Genomic DNA, 16,764 nt, shown 5'->3' with positions numbered 1-16,764 from the left:
AGTTCATGTTTTGCAGCATCCATCTCAAAGAAGTTCAAAGCTCCTTAAATGTGAACCCAGCAATCTACACCATAATGAGGTCAAAGAAAGGACAAAGTAAGGTGAGCAGGTTAAGTAGCTCTCTGAGAATCCTCACCTGCACTAAGGCATCATCTCCTAACAAGGAGCAGGACAAGGTTGGGGTAGTGCCCAGAAACCCAGAGTCAGTCACTTCTTCTACAGTCTCTCCAATGGACAACACAAGTGTGGCATTCACGAAAGACACAATGATGTAAGCATCAAACTCATCTGAAAAGGAAAGAGAAGTGGGTTAGCCAAGAACTCATTAGTTACAAAGCCAAATGAGACACACTAAGCATTCTCTTCAGAAACCTTCCAAGGCACTTCTTCTACGTGTAGTCATCACACACAGTCATGTGGCAAACAGCACAGGATGATCCAAAAGATAATTAAAGGTCATAACAGCCTACAGATATACTTTGCTTCCTTAAATGGCTAAACAGTACATAAAGTAGACATGCCCACATCTAATACCTTTGAAAATTAATATTTTCTTGAGACATTTGCTAGAAAAATGCAAGAGAACAAAGCAAGAGGAAATTTTGTATACAATATTTATATGTACTGAAGCTAGAGTTTCAAATGCCAATCACAATCCATTCTTAAGAGATACTCCCTATAACCAAGAAAGGTCCCCTTCTTCTTCCGAAAGTATCTTATATGGGAACACAAGGCTTAATGAATAAAACAGTGATTACTTAAGCCTCCATGAGACTATGTCATTCTAGGGCTGGAAACTGAGAATCCTAGGATGTCCCAAAAGGAATATGTAAGAACACTGGATAACCAGGGAGGGGTGGTGGTGGTGGTGGGGTGGTAGCTTATACTGTCAGCCTTTGAACTCTAGTTTTTCACATGTAAAAATATAACCATTCGATGGTCATGAGCAATCCTATTAGAACTTGCTTTTCATTTAATAAAATGTACTTGGATAAACAAACACCAACAAGTTTTTCAAGGAGGTCAGAGGTATACAGGCAACCCTGAAAGTTTCTCACACAGATCCCATAGTTAAAAGTTGTCTACTTCCTACACATTCCACCCTACAACATAAAACAACTTCTGTATGTATCTCCCATGTCCAGCACAATGTTTGGCATAAAGCTTGATAAATGCTGAATAAATGTATGTTCATTTTTTTGAGATGAATTGAGATTTTCCTACATTTGAATTTTCTATATCAATTCCCCTCTTCCTGTCCCCTTCACACAGAAATCAGGCAAACAAGGCATAGAATGACAAGTAGACAAGGTACTAAATTGGAGTGGCTACCTCACTCTTAGCAGAAGCAGCTGAAGGATCCTGCTTGCCTGAGTCCTTGGTCAGAGCTCAACACCATAGGCCTGATCCACCCCACTCACATCAAGGACACAGTCTGGATTTTGATTGCTCCAAGGGTCATTCAGCTAAACTAAGATTACTCAATGAGTTCAGCAGAATCAGTGCTCTTCACAAAAAAAGGGGCCAGATGAAAATGTATTATTGGTATAACCTACAGTAGCGTTCTGACCTATTAGCAGGACATAAAATCAATATGGTGGATTGCAATCAGCATTTTAAAATACAAATATATAGAAATAAATATAATTTATGAGGATGCCTCATAGTAAGGGTAAGTACTATTCTGCAAAACTGTTGCTTCAGTTAATGATACGTGTGCACTGAATGAGTGGCTGAAAGGCAAGGATCAAAGATCTTTCCTAATGGGTATAATCTAATGGCTACACCAGGAATCCAGAGCAAGGGTTCCATCATAAGGAATAACACTGAACAAGCAGATAATTGGTTTTAGATTACTTTATTATAACTGTCACCATGTATCGCATGCCTGGGGACACCTTATAAAATGGCTTTGTAAGAAGACCGCACTGTTCGCCATCATAAAACATGGAGTGCGGACGTGGTTGTCTCTGAAATGGATGCCTTAATAGTGCACAACAAAACCATCTTCACTCTCCACACAACACCAAGCTTGGAAGCTTTGCTCCAGCTCTCAGTTTTTGAGCTGGAAATTTCTGGTATGTAAAAGTAACAGGAATTGCTTAATTTTAACATTATATAAATATTGTGTTCTTTCTCATGTTCTCAACACTGAAACCCTGTATGTTAAAAGCTGTGCCAGAGCAAATTAAAGCCAAACAAAAACGGGCTCAAACTGGTCAGGATTTCGGCCTCTTCCTTCAGTCAAGGGAAAAGGTGAGCTTCCAGAAAAGAAACCATACATTTATAACTTACATGCAGAGAATGAGGGGAGTGAGGAAAAAGGGCTGCCTGGGCCCTTATCCTTCCTCTGACCCAAGGCCCCAGACTGCTCAGGTATAAAAATAAAGAGATGCTCAGTGGACTTAAATAGGGTCTTACGTTTGCTGGGCAGTTCAACAAGGAGTAAAGCAATGACTGACATCTGAAAGCTGCTTTACATCACGGATTTCCTCAGAATATCCACTACCCTGTAAATACTAAGCACACTGTAACTTCTACCCTTTCCATTCTATAGCCAGGAGGACCAGAAACAGATAAGCTGCTCTTGTGTCCTAGGCAGGTTATAGGTTAAAAGGTGGACTTCAGAACAAAATCAAGCTTCAGTCAAGATAAATGACTATGAACTATGAAATCTATGTTGCCTTCTTCCAGAGGTTTCAAATTTCATATAAAAGACTATTAGTTCATACCTCAGTGAAGAATCTATTAGGATATGAGAACGCATCTTTGTCTCAGTTAAACAGGACTTCTATCTGTCTGAGCAATACGGAAGCAGCCTACAGAAGAGGGAATGCTTTCTTCTTCTCTCCCCCGTCTTAGTATCTCAGGCTCAAAAAACAGCTCACTAGGGCCTCCCTGGTGGCGCAGTGGTTGGGAGTCCGCCTGCCGATGCAGGGGATACGGGTTCGTGCCCCGGTCTGGGAGGATCCCATATGCCGCGGAGCGGCTGGGCCCGTGAGCCGTGGCCGCTGGGCCTGCGCGTCCGGAGCCTGTGCTCCGCGGCGGGAGAGGCCACAACAGTGAGAGGCCCGCATACCACAAAAAGAAAAAAAAAAAAAAAAAAAAAAAAAAAAAAAAAAAAAAAAAACAGCTCACTAATCCAAAGGGAAAAGTGAGTGACCATCCAGATGATTTAGGCCTCCAATGTCTCACTCTCACTCTATACTCAGACTACTCAGTGCTTGTCTTCCCTCAGCACAGTCTTGATTATACTCAAAAGAGAAAAAAGGGGGGCTTTTTCCAGGACGTAATCTTTCAGTCAGTACACGTGAAACATACAAAAACATCAAGGGAGAGTATGAAGTTAAGATTTTCTAGCTACAGCCTCTTTTAGCTTAATGAGAGGCAAATTAATCAAATGTTCCATATTCTGTGGGAGAAAGTGATTCCTGCCTCAGACTATTTAACATACAGGCAGATGGGTGTGCACCACTAACACTGCACATGGAGAGCCAACTGCAAAGTTACCCCCTGAAAGATGCTACCAGGGCAGCCTCAATATTTTGTGCAGGTCCCTCTCCCTGGGTAATCTCTAAGACCCCATAGTAGACCCTAGCAATAGGTACAAGGTACACACCTGTGGTGATCAGCACCTTCACCAGCCACCTGTGGAAGAGAAAAAAAGGCTTGGTATTGGTAGTGTGCATCACCAAGTACCAGCCAAGGTTAGTAGTTGCCTGGAAGACTGCAGCAGTGGACATGTGGAATAGTAACTTAGGGTATCTGGAAAGAGAATGAACAGAGAGAACTTGACCTGTTTTGTGGGTGATCACCTAAATTATAGTTTCTAAAGAGTAAAATTTATCAGGATGTAATCATTTCCTAGATTTTGGTATCTAGAGGACAAAACTTTTCAGCTACAAGTTCCATCATGCAACATACCACTGATCACAAACTTATCTAACTTACCCCAAAAGCCTTTCCTGATTCTCAAACACATGCCTGTTCCCTCTCCTCTAACCCCTCCTGGCAACATGTTTGTGCCTTTCATCACATCAGAACACACAACAGTTTTTGTTCGTTTGTTTGTTTTTTGCTGTACGCGGGCCTCTCACTGTTATGGCCTCCCCCATTGCGGAGCACAGGCTCCGGACGCGCAGGCCCAGTGGCCATGGCTCACGGGCCCAGCTGCTCCGCGGCATGTGGGATCTTCCCAGACCGGGGCACGAACCCGTGTCCCCTGCATCGGCAGGCGGACTCTCAACCACTGCGCCACTAGGGAAGCCCAAAACAGTTTTTTATACTTATCTTCTTTTTTTAGATGGCACATGCCCTGAGAGTAGAGTCCTATCTTTATTTTATTTTTATTTTTGCAGTATGCGGGCCTCTCACTGTTGTGGCCTCTCCCATTGTGGAGCACAGGCTCCGGACGCGCAGGCTCAGCGGCCATGGCTCACGGGCCCAGCCGCTCCGCGGCATGCGGGATCTTCCCGGACCGGGGCACGAACCCGTGTCCCCTGCATCGGCAGACAGACTCTCTACCACTGAGCTACCAGGGAAGCCCTAGAGTCCTATCTTAATTACAAGGTAGCAGGATGAGAATACTGAACTTATCCTAGAAAACGAGCATGACCCAAACTCACTACAGGGTTAGTCAAATGAACACTGGATTGAGATTCGGGAGACACCACTTTCAGTCTCTATTACCTAGGTGCCCTATCTTGGGACAGTCAACGCCTGTGATTTTCGGCCTTCTTCATAAAAATGAGGGGTTAACTTTCCTGCAAATCTAAATTGACTTTACAGTAAAGTTTAATAAGTGAAAACAAAAACAAACAAAAAAGAGGAGCAAACTAGGTTTTATCTCAAAGGCTCTTTCTAATTCAAACAGTCTGGGAAATGTTTTCAAGAGCCTAAATATCAACCAGCCAATCTGCCACCAAGCTAAAGGTGAACGTCAACAGTGACCAGTTTCTTTATGAAGACATTACACAAAATGGGGAAATCTTTCAAAACCAATCATCCATTAATTACCTTCTCAGCTAAAATGAACCTACTAATTTCCTATTCACTTCTTTTTTTCTTTCTACTCAACTCAGATTGGATTCCAATGCTTACATGAAGACAAAATCCACTAAAATGTGTACTCTATTAATAGAAATGAGATTTCCCTCCTCCACATTTCCCAGCTCCCTTAAATTTGTCCCATACAACCAAAACATCTAAATAGCAGGAAGATTTCCAGCTGTTTTCTTGAAAAAGCTTTGTATATGGCCAGTCCCACATTCCTGAGGGAACAAGAGGAAAATGAGGTCTAGGAATAGAAATGACCTACGATCCCAAAGAATCAAAGGGAAGATGAGAATTGAGTTTCATCTCTAAGGGACTGAAATTCAGTTGTCACAAGACTTTCCTGCTATTGCACTGAAATGAATTTTCGCATAACTTTCAATTTTTTAGGATGAGGTGATCATTTTTATTCTGGAGCTCAGACTTCCTCTTTCCTCCATCCCTTCTTTTCCACTCACTCTAAAATTCTGATTCCATTCAATCAACCTCCGCTTTCCTTAAACACAATTACTATGCCTATTGAGCAGGACATTAACAAGCTTTATCAATCTCTTAATATCCAGAATAATACCTTTAATTTCACTGTGATTTCAGCACAGTAAGAGAGGAAACATCGTTGAAGAAAAAAGAAGCAAGAACTTTCCCTTACACCATACTCCTCACACAAATGGAAAGAGTATCTTAAAGACGAATACATTCAAAGAACACAACATACAACAACTCTGTCTATGATACTCAAGTGTATATGTACTGAATATTAACAGCTACCCTATGCTCCCCTTACCCATGTGTACAAAAAGTAGTAAGTGAAGGCACCCTGATTGGGAGAGCCTCAAAAACATGGTGTTGAGTCAGAAGAAGTTTCTAGTATATGGTGCTAGATGATGCGATACAGAAGCATTATGAATGCAGTCTCTTAAGCCTTCTATTGTCAATGGCACCCAGACCCTCATTTTGACTGTTGGGAAAGGGCTGCTTACCTTCAATGTGCCGACGCACTGTCCAGACAGCATTGGGGTTACCGGGTAGCTCTGAGACAGCCATTTCTGATACCTGACAGGGAGAGGAAACAAACCACAGATCCAGTGAGCATGAAACTCAGCTCCTTGCTTACAACTACACTAGATAATACAGTCCCAACATAGCAAGGCTCACACTGTATACTTGATTAAAACATTGGAACCATCTAATCAAAAAGAACGTTAAGAACCAAAACGCTAGAGGTACTGGCAATTCCCATAACAGACTTCAGCAAGAAGTGGTGGAACATCTAGGACAGTTGTTGCAGCCAAGGCCAAACGCTTCCTTTGGGTATAACATGCCTGCATCCTCCTCAAAGTGAGCATGTGGGAATGAAACAGTCCATCTAAGTTAGCATCCCATTTCTTTCTTTCTTTTCTTTTGCTCTTCTTTCTTTTTTTAAAAACGTATTTATTTAATTTATTGTGTTGTATTCGTTTTATTTTTGGCTGCGTTGGGTCTTCGTTGCTGTGCGCGGGCTTTTTCTAGTTGTGGCAAGCAGGGGCTACTCTTCATTGCGGTACTCGGGCTTCTAACTGCAGTGGCTTCTCTTGTTGCGGAGCACAGGCTCTAGGCGTGCGGGGTCCAGTAGTTGTGGCATGCAGGCTCAATAGTTGTGGCTCGCGGGCTCTGGAGCGCAGGTTCAGTAGTTGTGGAGCACGGGCTTAGTTGTTCTGCGGCATGTAGGATCTTCCCGGACCAGGGCTTGAACCCGTGTCCCCTGCATTGGCAGGCGGCTTCTTAACCACTGCACCACCAGGGAAGCCTCCCATTTCTTTTCTTTGTTCCCTCAAGGCCAAATTCCATCTACCTTCACAGAACAATTCAAATGCCACATTCTCTAGGAAAAATCTTCCCTTATTCTCTTGGCTGGCAGTCATCTCTTCCTCATAAATTCTCACAGGAATCATAATCACTACCTCTTAGGACACTTACCTAAAAAGTGATCTGAGGAACTGTTTTGTCCTTCCTACTAGATTCTTATGCTCCTTAAGGTCAGAGTCAAGAATCCTCTGAATGTCCTATAGGCTCTCAAACGAGAGTAAATGCAATACGTAAGATGAACTCAAAATGATCTAGAGGAGAAAACTAGGTGTGGGTTATACATTCACTGTCTGTAATATCTTTGCAATTTTTCTGTAAATCTAAAACCATTCAAAAATAAAAATTTTATTAAGTATTTTTAAATGACCTAGAAATAAAAAATTAGGCAGCCTATTATACTGTACAGTGGAACTACATCTTATAGGAAGAACGCAAGTATATACATGAAAGATATTACCCTTTTGTTGGTTTACTGATGTAATAATAGCAGGAGTACCTGATCGTGGTACAGGAGAATCTTGGAAAACTTCACCGTCAGTAAAACGTAAATGTCAGGTATACCACACTCTATACACTAAATGTAGTATCTGACAGTGACCTTGTTCAACTGAGACCATAATCTCGCTAGACAACAAGGCTCAACAAATAGATATACAGGAAGAAAGCAGTGTCCAACAATTTAAAAATCGTTTTATGTAACATGTTTTTTAATAGAGTTGGAAACACTTAGTGGGGAGCAGAGGACTCACCAACAGTGGTTCTGAATCGGGTCCTTCATCTCTCACACGGTACACAGAACCTTCTGTTAATGTATGTATGTATTGTTTGTTGAGCGCTTGCTTTAATCAGATGCTTGACAGGATCCAATTGGCAGTAAGTAACTAATCAAGAACTACAGGTCTAAATTGGGTTCAAGTCATCGAAAACTTGGTGACCTGATGAATACTTTGGCAGTCAAAATTTTTTGAAGTCTCTGAAACTACAATTTTAATAGCTAACATTTATTGAACAGTTACTACATGCCAGAACTTGAGCTAAGTGCTTCATACACATTCTCATTTAATTCACACAACAATCCTTTAAGGCAGGTCCTATAAAGCTTAGTAATAGCTATTAAATAGTAGAGCCAGAATTCAAAACCAAGGTCATCTTCCCTGTGTTCCAATAAAAATTTCCAAAAACAGGCAGTGGGCCTCTAAGAGCCTGGAGTCTGCTCAACCCCAACTTCTAAGAGCAAACTGTCAGAGAAAGCTTTATTTTACTCCTAACAAAATCAAGTCCAGTGCACTTGCTAAAAGCCATCAACACTAGAACCATGATGAGAAGAGGCTGTGGGATTTGCGAAGGTAATTTTGAGTATCCATATCACCTAAAAAGTCCAACAATAAAGGATTCACTGCAGGAGGTGGGAGGGTGGAGGGATGAATTGGGAGATTGGGATTGACCTATATACACTAATATGTATAAAACAGATACATAGTAAGAACCTGCTGTATAAAAAATAAATTAAAATTAAAAAAATAAAGGATTCATTAAATAAATTCTAATCCACACACTGTGGAGATATATTGCAAAAACATTAAAAATGACGTGACATAAGAGCACACAGTAATCAGGAACGTAATAAGATACAAAAATATATACACAATATTAACATAGTTAAAATTTAAGTATCTAAAAGCTACGAAAAAAGACCAACACTAAAAGGAAACGGAGTAAAATGTGCCATGCAGATTTCCTAACTTCCACGTAATGGCGACTGAACCTGGAACTAACAGACATGTTTCTCCCCTTTGATCCCTATTTGCCATTTTAAAAAATGTGCCTACTGTGCTAACATGTTAAAGGATAGGAAATTTAAACTCTAAACTTTATGGAAATGGGGAGGAAGAAAACATTTTTCTTTCATAGAAACATTAAATACAGCCTTAGGCTGCTTTGTCAATATTTTCCTCCAAACCCTGCATATGATCTAGAAACTCCAATCTTACCTCAAGTCCATGCCTTAAGACTCTCAGAGATGACCTCGGTCCCCTACCACAGGCCACATATAGCTGTGGAGTGTCTTCATTGGCCAGGTCAGCTATCTGAACAGAGAAAGGGGAAAAAAATGTCTACTTCTGCTACTTTTCCATACCCAACCCTGATTGTTCTCAGGGCGACAAACTACTTTTTAGTTTATTAGGCTTAAATATTGCTACTGGCCGTGGGGGCATGGAGTGGAAAAGACCCAATGTTCCAAAAAGCAAACAGTTTGAAGCAGCAAGTTTTACCAACCAAAAAAGCTTGTTCTTGTTTTTTTTTGCCATGCTGCGTGGCATGTGGGATCTTAGGTCCTTGACCAGGATCAAACCTGTGCCCCTTGTAGTGGAAGCGCGGAGTCTTAACCACTGGACCACCAGGGAAGTCCCACCTGTATCAGTTCTTGAGTTAACAAAGTATTTCTTACAATTAATGAAATTGTTATATAACCTCAAACTGAAATCTCAGCATTTCCTTCCAACTAAAAATATAGACATTATATTATCGTTATCCGTGACTTTGTCACCAATATTAAAGTTTATAGACACCTCCAAATATCATTTCCCTTATCACTATTTCAAAATTACATTTACTAGATCTGCTGTTAGAACGCACATGATCACAGCTGCCCTATCTACTACAGATGTTCCTATGATGTATCTGACCAATTACGGGGTAACTCTGCACTTGGCTGTTTGCCACCAAATGGGGAAGCCATGTGTTCTTGTACTAGTCACCCCAGACATCTAGCTGCTTTCCAGTACAAATATTTGTTGATCAACATGTGGAAAGAAGTTATTTGTATTGTAGTTTTGTCAAACTGTACAATTCAAATGAAAATTCTTGACTGTAAGGCAGTGCAGCCTACTGTAACATGGATGAGCATGTGGGTTGTGAGTGTATACAACCTTCACACTGACTTCTTTAAAAAATTAACTCACCTATTTTAAATGCACTTTCCTGTTATTTTAAGCCCATTACAGAAGCACATATACTAATTTTTCACAATTTAAAAAATAATTTGCTCTCTTGGCTATCATGTTTATTACCATATGCATTTAAAAATATTATTCCCAGAGGGGATCCAGAAGCCTCACTAGGCTAGTAAAGAGATACATGGCAAAAAATGCTTATAGCCCTGCTACAGATACCTGAACTTCCTGTTAATTTTATTCTTGACCTACAAACTCTTTACACAATTATCTCCTCAAATTCCAATGAAAGCAGGAAAAAAAAAAATCAGTAAAAATCCAATTAGGAATTATACATACTTATTTTCTATCGCCCTCAGGACTAACCCTTTCTCAAAAAGAAAGAACAAAAGCAGTTAACTTCATAACTGCTAATTTTACCAGGAAGAGTGCCTGAATACTGACTGTGTCCCTGGCACAGTGAGCAAAACTCTTCCACTAAAAGTGTAATCATCTAGACAGGGTAGGGTGATGCCTAATGGTCACTGGAACCCCAGGAATCCGGGATGCAACAGCATGGTAAAATTTCTGCTACACTTGAGTGCCACAATTGAGAGACACAATTCCCATCTTGGGCAACCTTGGGTTCCCAAAAAGATTCTGTTACTGACTGATCCCAGTGTCTCTGGAGTACTTCATGGAGGAAGTGAGTGTTAAAATGAGATATAGATATTCACAGACTGTTAAGTGATAAAAGGTCTATTTCAGAATACTGTAAAGTATATGAGCATATTTACATTAAAAAGAGTATAACACACAATTGCTTACAGATGCAGAGAAAATGCCTGGAAGCAATCACAGGAAGCTATTAATGGCACAGCCTCGGTGGAATAGAGGGTTGAAAAGATTGGGGGTTGGACTTTTAACTTTTTATCTTTTGTACAGTCTGAATTTTCATAAAACATGATTTTTATCATTAAAAATAATTTTTTTAAGCCCAAGGATTTATGTAATGGTTTTTAATTACCCAACTACCTTTAGTTGCTTCACCCTTATACTCTGGCAATACCACAGATATGCTGATGAACCTCTTAAACTAAACCTTAATTTAATTGGAGTTAAAACTTTTTTTTTTCCCCCCAGTACGCAGGCCTCTCACTGCTGTGGCTTCTCCCGTTGCGGAGCACAGGCTCTGGACACGCAGGCTCAGCGGCCATGGCTCATGGGCCCAGCCGCTCCGCGGCATGTGGGATCTTCCCAGACCGGGGCACGAACCCGTGTCCCCTGCATCGGCAGGCGGACTCTCAACCACTGCGCCACCAGGGAAGCCCTGGAGTTAAAACTTTAAACTCATTCAGATTCAGAAACAGTTGGCTAGCACTATTCATTATGGATTGACTGCAAAGACCCTCACCTGGCAAAACAAAATGGGAGAGAGGCTGTCCAACTCATCAACCAGCACAAGATTTTTGAGTGGTCTTGGCTGAAAAAAGAATGTATCTCCTTCTTCCAGAGGCATGGCAGATGAAAACTCAGGTTCTTCATCATCATCTCCAAGATGTGCAATTTGATATAAGTAACTAGGGAGAAGCAAAGACTTTAGTTAAAATATTTTCTGTCTGATGTACATGATAAATATAATTAACACTGCTATATGTTATACATGAAAGTTGTCAAGAGGGTAAATCCTAAGAGTACTCAACACAAGGGAAAAATTTTTTTTTCCTATTTCTTTAATGTTGTACCAAATGAGATGAACTGTGATATCCATTTCATAATGTATGTAAGCCAAGTCATTATGCTGCAACACCTTAAACTTATACAGTGCTATATGTCAGTTATATCTCGATAAAACTGGAAGGAAGAAAGCAAATAGCGTTTAAAAAATATTTTGTCTGAAGATGTTTGTCATCAACATAATGCTCATAAATCACTTTAATATTGAGTCAGCATCTATAGTTTGAGATCTCTGCTTATCTGACTGGGGTTTTCTATTTCTTTAAAAAGAGGGATAAAGAAATTAAGACTACTGAATTCAAACTGGTAGAGTGGCAGGACCTTAGCATCACAGTGGTTAAGAGTACTGGACTTCCACTAGAGTGCCTGGGTCTGAATCCTAGCTCTGCCGCTTAACTAGCTGCATATTACTACTTAATCTCTCTTTGCCTCAGTTGCCTCATTTATAAAATTGAATAGTACCTTCCTAAAGAATTCAATGAGTACTTAGAACATTGCATCGCACCTAGTAAGCATAGTTTTTGTCAAATAAAATGAAATATGGATAAATGAAACCCAAAGAAAGTCTATAACCACTTCTTATTTTAACCAGTCACCAGGCCAAATCTAACAAAAAACAAGAAATGGTGATTTCACAAAAGTATGCAGATACTGTAGTATTATTCCTGAAACAAAACATAAACATATCCAGAGATAATAAGCAACAAAATCATCTTGCCCTTCTCCTGTCTGTCCTCTGGGGGTCTGTAAACTGATTCAAAGGCAAACCACAAAAAAAAAAATTAAAAAGGGAAAGCAATTTGGGAGTAGATAACCTGTAACAATATACCATCATAAACTGAGTGTGCAATGAGCACACTTTTGGGAAGCAGCTCAATTAAAATAAAATCACACTGCTGGTCATATTTATTCTTTAAGTCATATATCAAACCTTCAATACAAAGCACTTTGAACAATCCAGTGTAGCTTTTTAGGAGCAAGATAAAATGATTAAATCGGGGTCTGAAATACATAAGACACTCAATAAATGTTAGCCAAATAAACCTCAGCATATAACCCTCTGGTAAACTCATCAGATTCTATGCTAAATTACAAAAAAGCAAATAGGGTTATTATCCTTGAATGATTTACAAACACATTGAAAAGAAAGAAAAAGTTAAATAATACAAGCTTCTTATTCAGGCAAGATGTCCATATACAGATGATAAAGATCACCCATCAAAGACACTTTCACAGATAACCAAGAGGATGCTGGGTTCACTACCTCCATCACAAGGAAGGTTGCTTCGGCTGAATCTCAATAAAACAGTTTCTGTGATTATAATGTGCTTCAGAGCAGGAACTTTGGAACTAGGTGGTCTGGCTTTGAGTTAGATTTAGTTGTGTGATCAAATTTCTTACACTCTCTGTGACCCCAGTGCCCTTACTATAAATGGGTTAACAGCACTGTCTTACAGGGAATGTTATGCATCAATATTTGTAAAGTACTTAGAACACAGTAAATGCTATAGTAAGTATCTGATTGATAAATAAGTTTGCTTTATGAGTTAACACCCATAGCACATGTTTCTGATGCCCCAAATCTCCACTCTTAAGTCTTCCAGATTTCAGGTGCAACAGTAATGGATAATTTCTCACAAGTTCAAACCCGTCTCACTCTAACAAGCATCCCACCTATGCACTGCAGTCTTTCTATTCTCTGCCCTCAGAACATCTATCCGTTGGAGGCTGCCTGAGCAACAGGATGTACAGGGGACTTCATACCTCCAGGGGTAACCTTCAACCCAAGAGGGAGAGGAACTGGTGTTGTTAACCCTCAGGTGGGCAATTTTCAAAGGCATTCTGCATGCTTCTCAGCAGGTCTTGACAGAAGCCAGTTTCCAATGTCCACAGCATGAACCTCAGTAACATGCCCTTAATATTGGCTTTTCCTCTTTTCCCTGTCTCTCCCCACTGATCCCTCACTCTTGCTTCCTGCAATTACCTCCCAATAATCTAACCTTGTCTCGGGCTCTGCTTACAGGGGAGCCCAAACTGAAACAATATAAGAAAAACGTTTAGAACAGTGCCTGTTACATACAGACAAGTGCTCAACAAATGTACACTATGATTCTTTAGAACAAAAGGAATCATTGTCTGTATTATTTCTAAAAAGACTTTTAGAAGACTTAACAATGAGAATGTGTAAATCCCAGCAAACACACTATCTGCACAAGGTAATGAGCAAGAATAGAATACCTTATAAGTCTGCAGCTACTGACTCCACCCACAGCCTTATCAAGACAGGTTATTATCTAAGTTTTTAATGTCTGCCAATCGGCTAGGTGAAAAAACAAACGCCTCCTGGTGTTCTTTTTTTCTTTTTTTTGGCCATACCTTGAGGCACGTGGAACTTCCCGGACCAGGGATCAAACCTGAGCCCCCTGCAGTGGAAGGCAGAGTCTTAACCACTGGACCAGCAGGGAAGCCCAACACCTCATTTTGACTGGCATTCCTTCAATTATGAATTAGCTTGAAAATCTTTTTACGTATTACACTTCTAGACCACCAGTATTTCTTTTACTATGAAAGGCATGCTCAAATCCTGCACCCATTTTTCTATTGACTGAACTGCTCATTTTTACTCAATGATTTTTAAGAGCTTATTAACTCTCCCTTTTTCATGTAGTGAAAAGAAAAAAGATTTCACACACCATTGGTGGGAATGTAAACTGATGCCATCTTTTGAAGTACAATTTGGCATTCCCTATCAAAATTTCATCCCACATATAGAAAGTTAAACTATGGCTTTATTCAGCTAACATGCAAAGATACACCTACAACGTTCACTATAACACTGGTTTTTTTTTTTTTTGATAGGTAAGAAGTGGATTTATTTAGACAGAAACACACTCCACAGACAGAGTGCGGGCCATCTCAGAAGGCGAGAGAACCTACAGTACTGTTTATAATAGCAGAAGTACAGACAACCTAAATATCCACCAAGAGGAGGTAGAGCCGTCAAATATTACGTAGCCACTGAAAACGTCTTCTCTACACCGAGTGCAGTGTGTGAGTCTTACTGGGATCCTGATCCAAACAGACTTACCAAATATTGAGACAATACAGAAATTTGAATACTGACTGGTTATTTTATTATATTAAGAAATTACTGAACTTCCCTGGCGGCGCAGTGGTTAAGAATCTGCCTGCCAATGCAGGGGACACGGGTTCGAGCCCTGGTCCAGGAAGATCCCACATGCTGCGTACCAACTAAGCCCGTGCGCCACAACTACTGAGCCTGCACGCCTAGAGCCTGTGCTCCGCAACAAGAGAAGCCACCACGATGAGAAGCCTGCTCGCCACAACTAGAGAAAGCCCGTGTGCAGCAACGAAGACCCAATGCAGCCAACAATTAATTAATTAATTTTAAAAAAAGAAATTAATATTATTTGGGGGAGGTATAAATAAAACAAGACTGGCCATGGGTTGGCCTTTGTTGAAGCTGAGTGATGGGCACACGTAAGTTCATTAATTATACTATTCTCTCTTGTTATGTGCCCATTAGAAAATTTCCATAATAAAAAACAAAATAATTTTAAGTGAAAAATACAGACTTATTGACATGGAAAGATTTTTAGGATATACTGCGTATTTGAAATAGTAGACTAATAGTTTTTTTTTTTTTTTTAAATAATTAGTGCTTTCTTTCTTTCTTTCTTTCTTTCTTTTTGCGGTTCGCGGGCCTCTCACTGTTGTGGCCTCTCCCGTTGCGGAGCACAGGCTCCGGACACGCAGGCTCAGTGGCCATGGCTCACGGGCCTAGCCGCTCTGCGGCATGTGGGATCTTCCCGGACCGGGGCACGAACCCGTGTCCCCTGCATCGGCAGGCGGACTCTCAACCACTGCACCACCAGGGAAGCCCGACTAATAGTTTTTTATAGACTGAGGCAGTTCTCTAAAATAAAACTACATATAAATACAAGAAAGTAGAAACACTGTAAGCAGATACAATGTTAAAAAGTAACTATTCTGGAATACTAGGATTATGGGTGATTTTCATTATTTATTTGCTCTTTTATTCATTTTCCAAAACTTTCTTAATTATCAGAGTAAAATAACAAAAATGGGAGTAGTCAACATTTACTAAATGCTTACAACAAAAAGTACTTACTAGTGTTTGGCATTTGTATGAAACACCCACAAAAACCCTCATACATTAGAAATGTAAAATGGTGCAGCAGCTATAAAAAAGTTTAGCAGTTCCACAAGAAGTTAAAGAGAATTACGGTATGACCCAGAAATTCCACTCTTGGGTACATACCCAAAATAAATTAAAACAAAGACTAAAACAGATATTTGCACACCAATGTCCAATGCTGCATTATTCACAATACCAAAAAGGTGGAAAGAACCCACGTGTCCATTAACAGGTAAATAAACAAAATGTGGTACATACATACATACAATGCATTATTATTCAGAGATAAAAATAAAGTGCTGATACATGCTACTACATATGGACTCTGAAAATATTATGCTAAGTAAAATGAGCCAGACAGAATAAGCACAAATGTTATATGATTCCACTTAGGTTACCAGACGCTGGAGGAAAGGGGAATGGGGAGTTATTCCGTAATGGGTACAGAGTTTCTGTTTGGAGTGATAAAAAAGTTTGGAAAAATGGCAGTAATGGTTATACAACACTGTAAATGTAATTAATGCCACCAAATTGAACATTTAAAAATGGTTAAAATGGGAAATTTTGTTATATATATTTTACCACAAAAAAGTGGGGGAGAGAAAAGGTGCTAACAAAAAACGAATGTTAAAGATCTGTACGTACTGGTAAAGAAAAATATTTATTATTTACTACTGTATAAAAAAAGCAGGTTACAAAACAATATATAGTGCATAGTTGCAATTCCGTAGAAACATTTAAATATATACACACACAGGAAGGCTACACAAAAAAAAATGTTATCTTTGGGTGGAAAGATTACAGGAGACATACTTGCTTACATGAACTTTCCTAACTTTTCTACAATGAAAATTCCTTGTTAAAAAAACTAAAAAATTAGAAATGGATGAAAATAGTCATAATAACAGGCTAAATGGAAAATGCATCAAAAGAGGTATATAAACTGGGAAAAGGAGTAATAAAATGACAGTTGGAATAAAGTCAATGAGGAAGAGTAAAAGGCATGTTAAAGAAAGG

The 16,764-nt window shown here is 39.8% G+C and overlaps 1 protein-coding gene across 1 annotated transcript in view; it reads right to left on the bottom strand.

The window, feature by feature from the left end:
- The window catches only part of SF3B3 (splicing factor 3b subunit 3), a 47,876-nt gene that overhangs the window by 16,260 nt on the left and 14,852 nt on the right, over window positions 1-16,764 (bottom strand). Inside the window, exons 9-12 of the mRNA XM_081217381.1 lie at window positions 11,245-11,410; window positions 8,889-8,984; window positions 6,033-6,105; window positions 137-288 (exon numbers count right to left, since the gene is read on the bottom strand). Coding sequence (XP_081073507.1) covers window positions 137-288; window positions 6,033-6,105; window positions 8,889-8,984; window positions 11,245-11,410 — 487 coding nt within the window. The remainder of the gene's footprint in view (window positions 1-136; window positions 289-6,032; window positions 6,106-8,888; window positions 8,985-11,244; window positions 11,411-16,764) is intronic.

Source organism: Mesoplodon bidens (assembly GCF_964165515.1).
Source record: "Mesoplodon bidens genome assembly, chromosome: 18".
NCBI classification, from domain to species: Eukaryota; Metazoa; Chordata; class Mammalia; order Artiodactyla; family Ziphiidae; genus Mesoplodon; species Mesoplodon bidens.
This window is presented reverse-complemented; position numbering and strand designations above follow the sequence as displayed.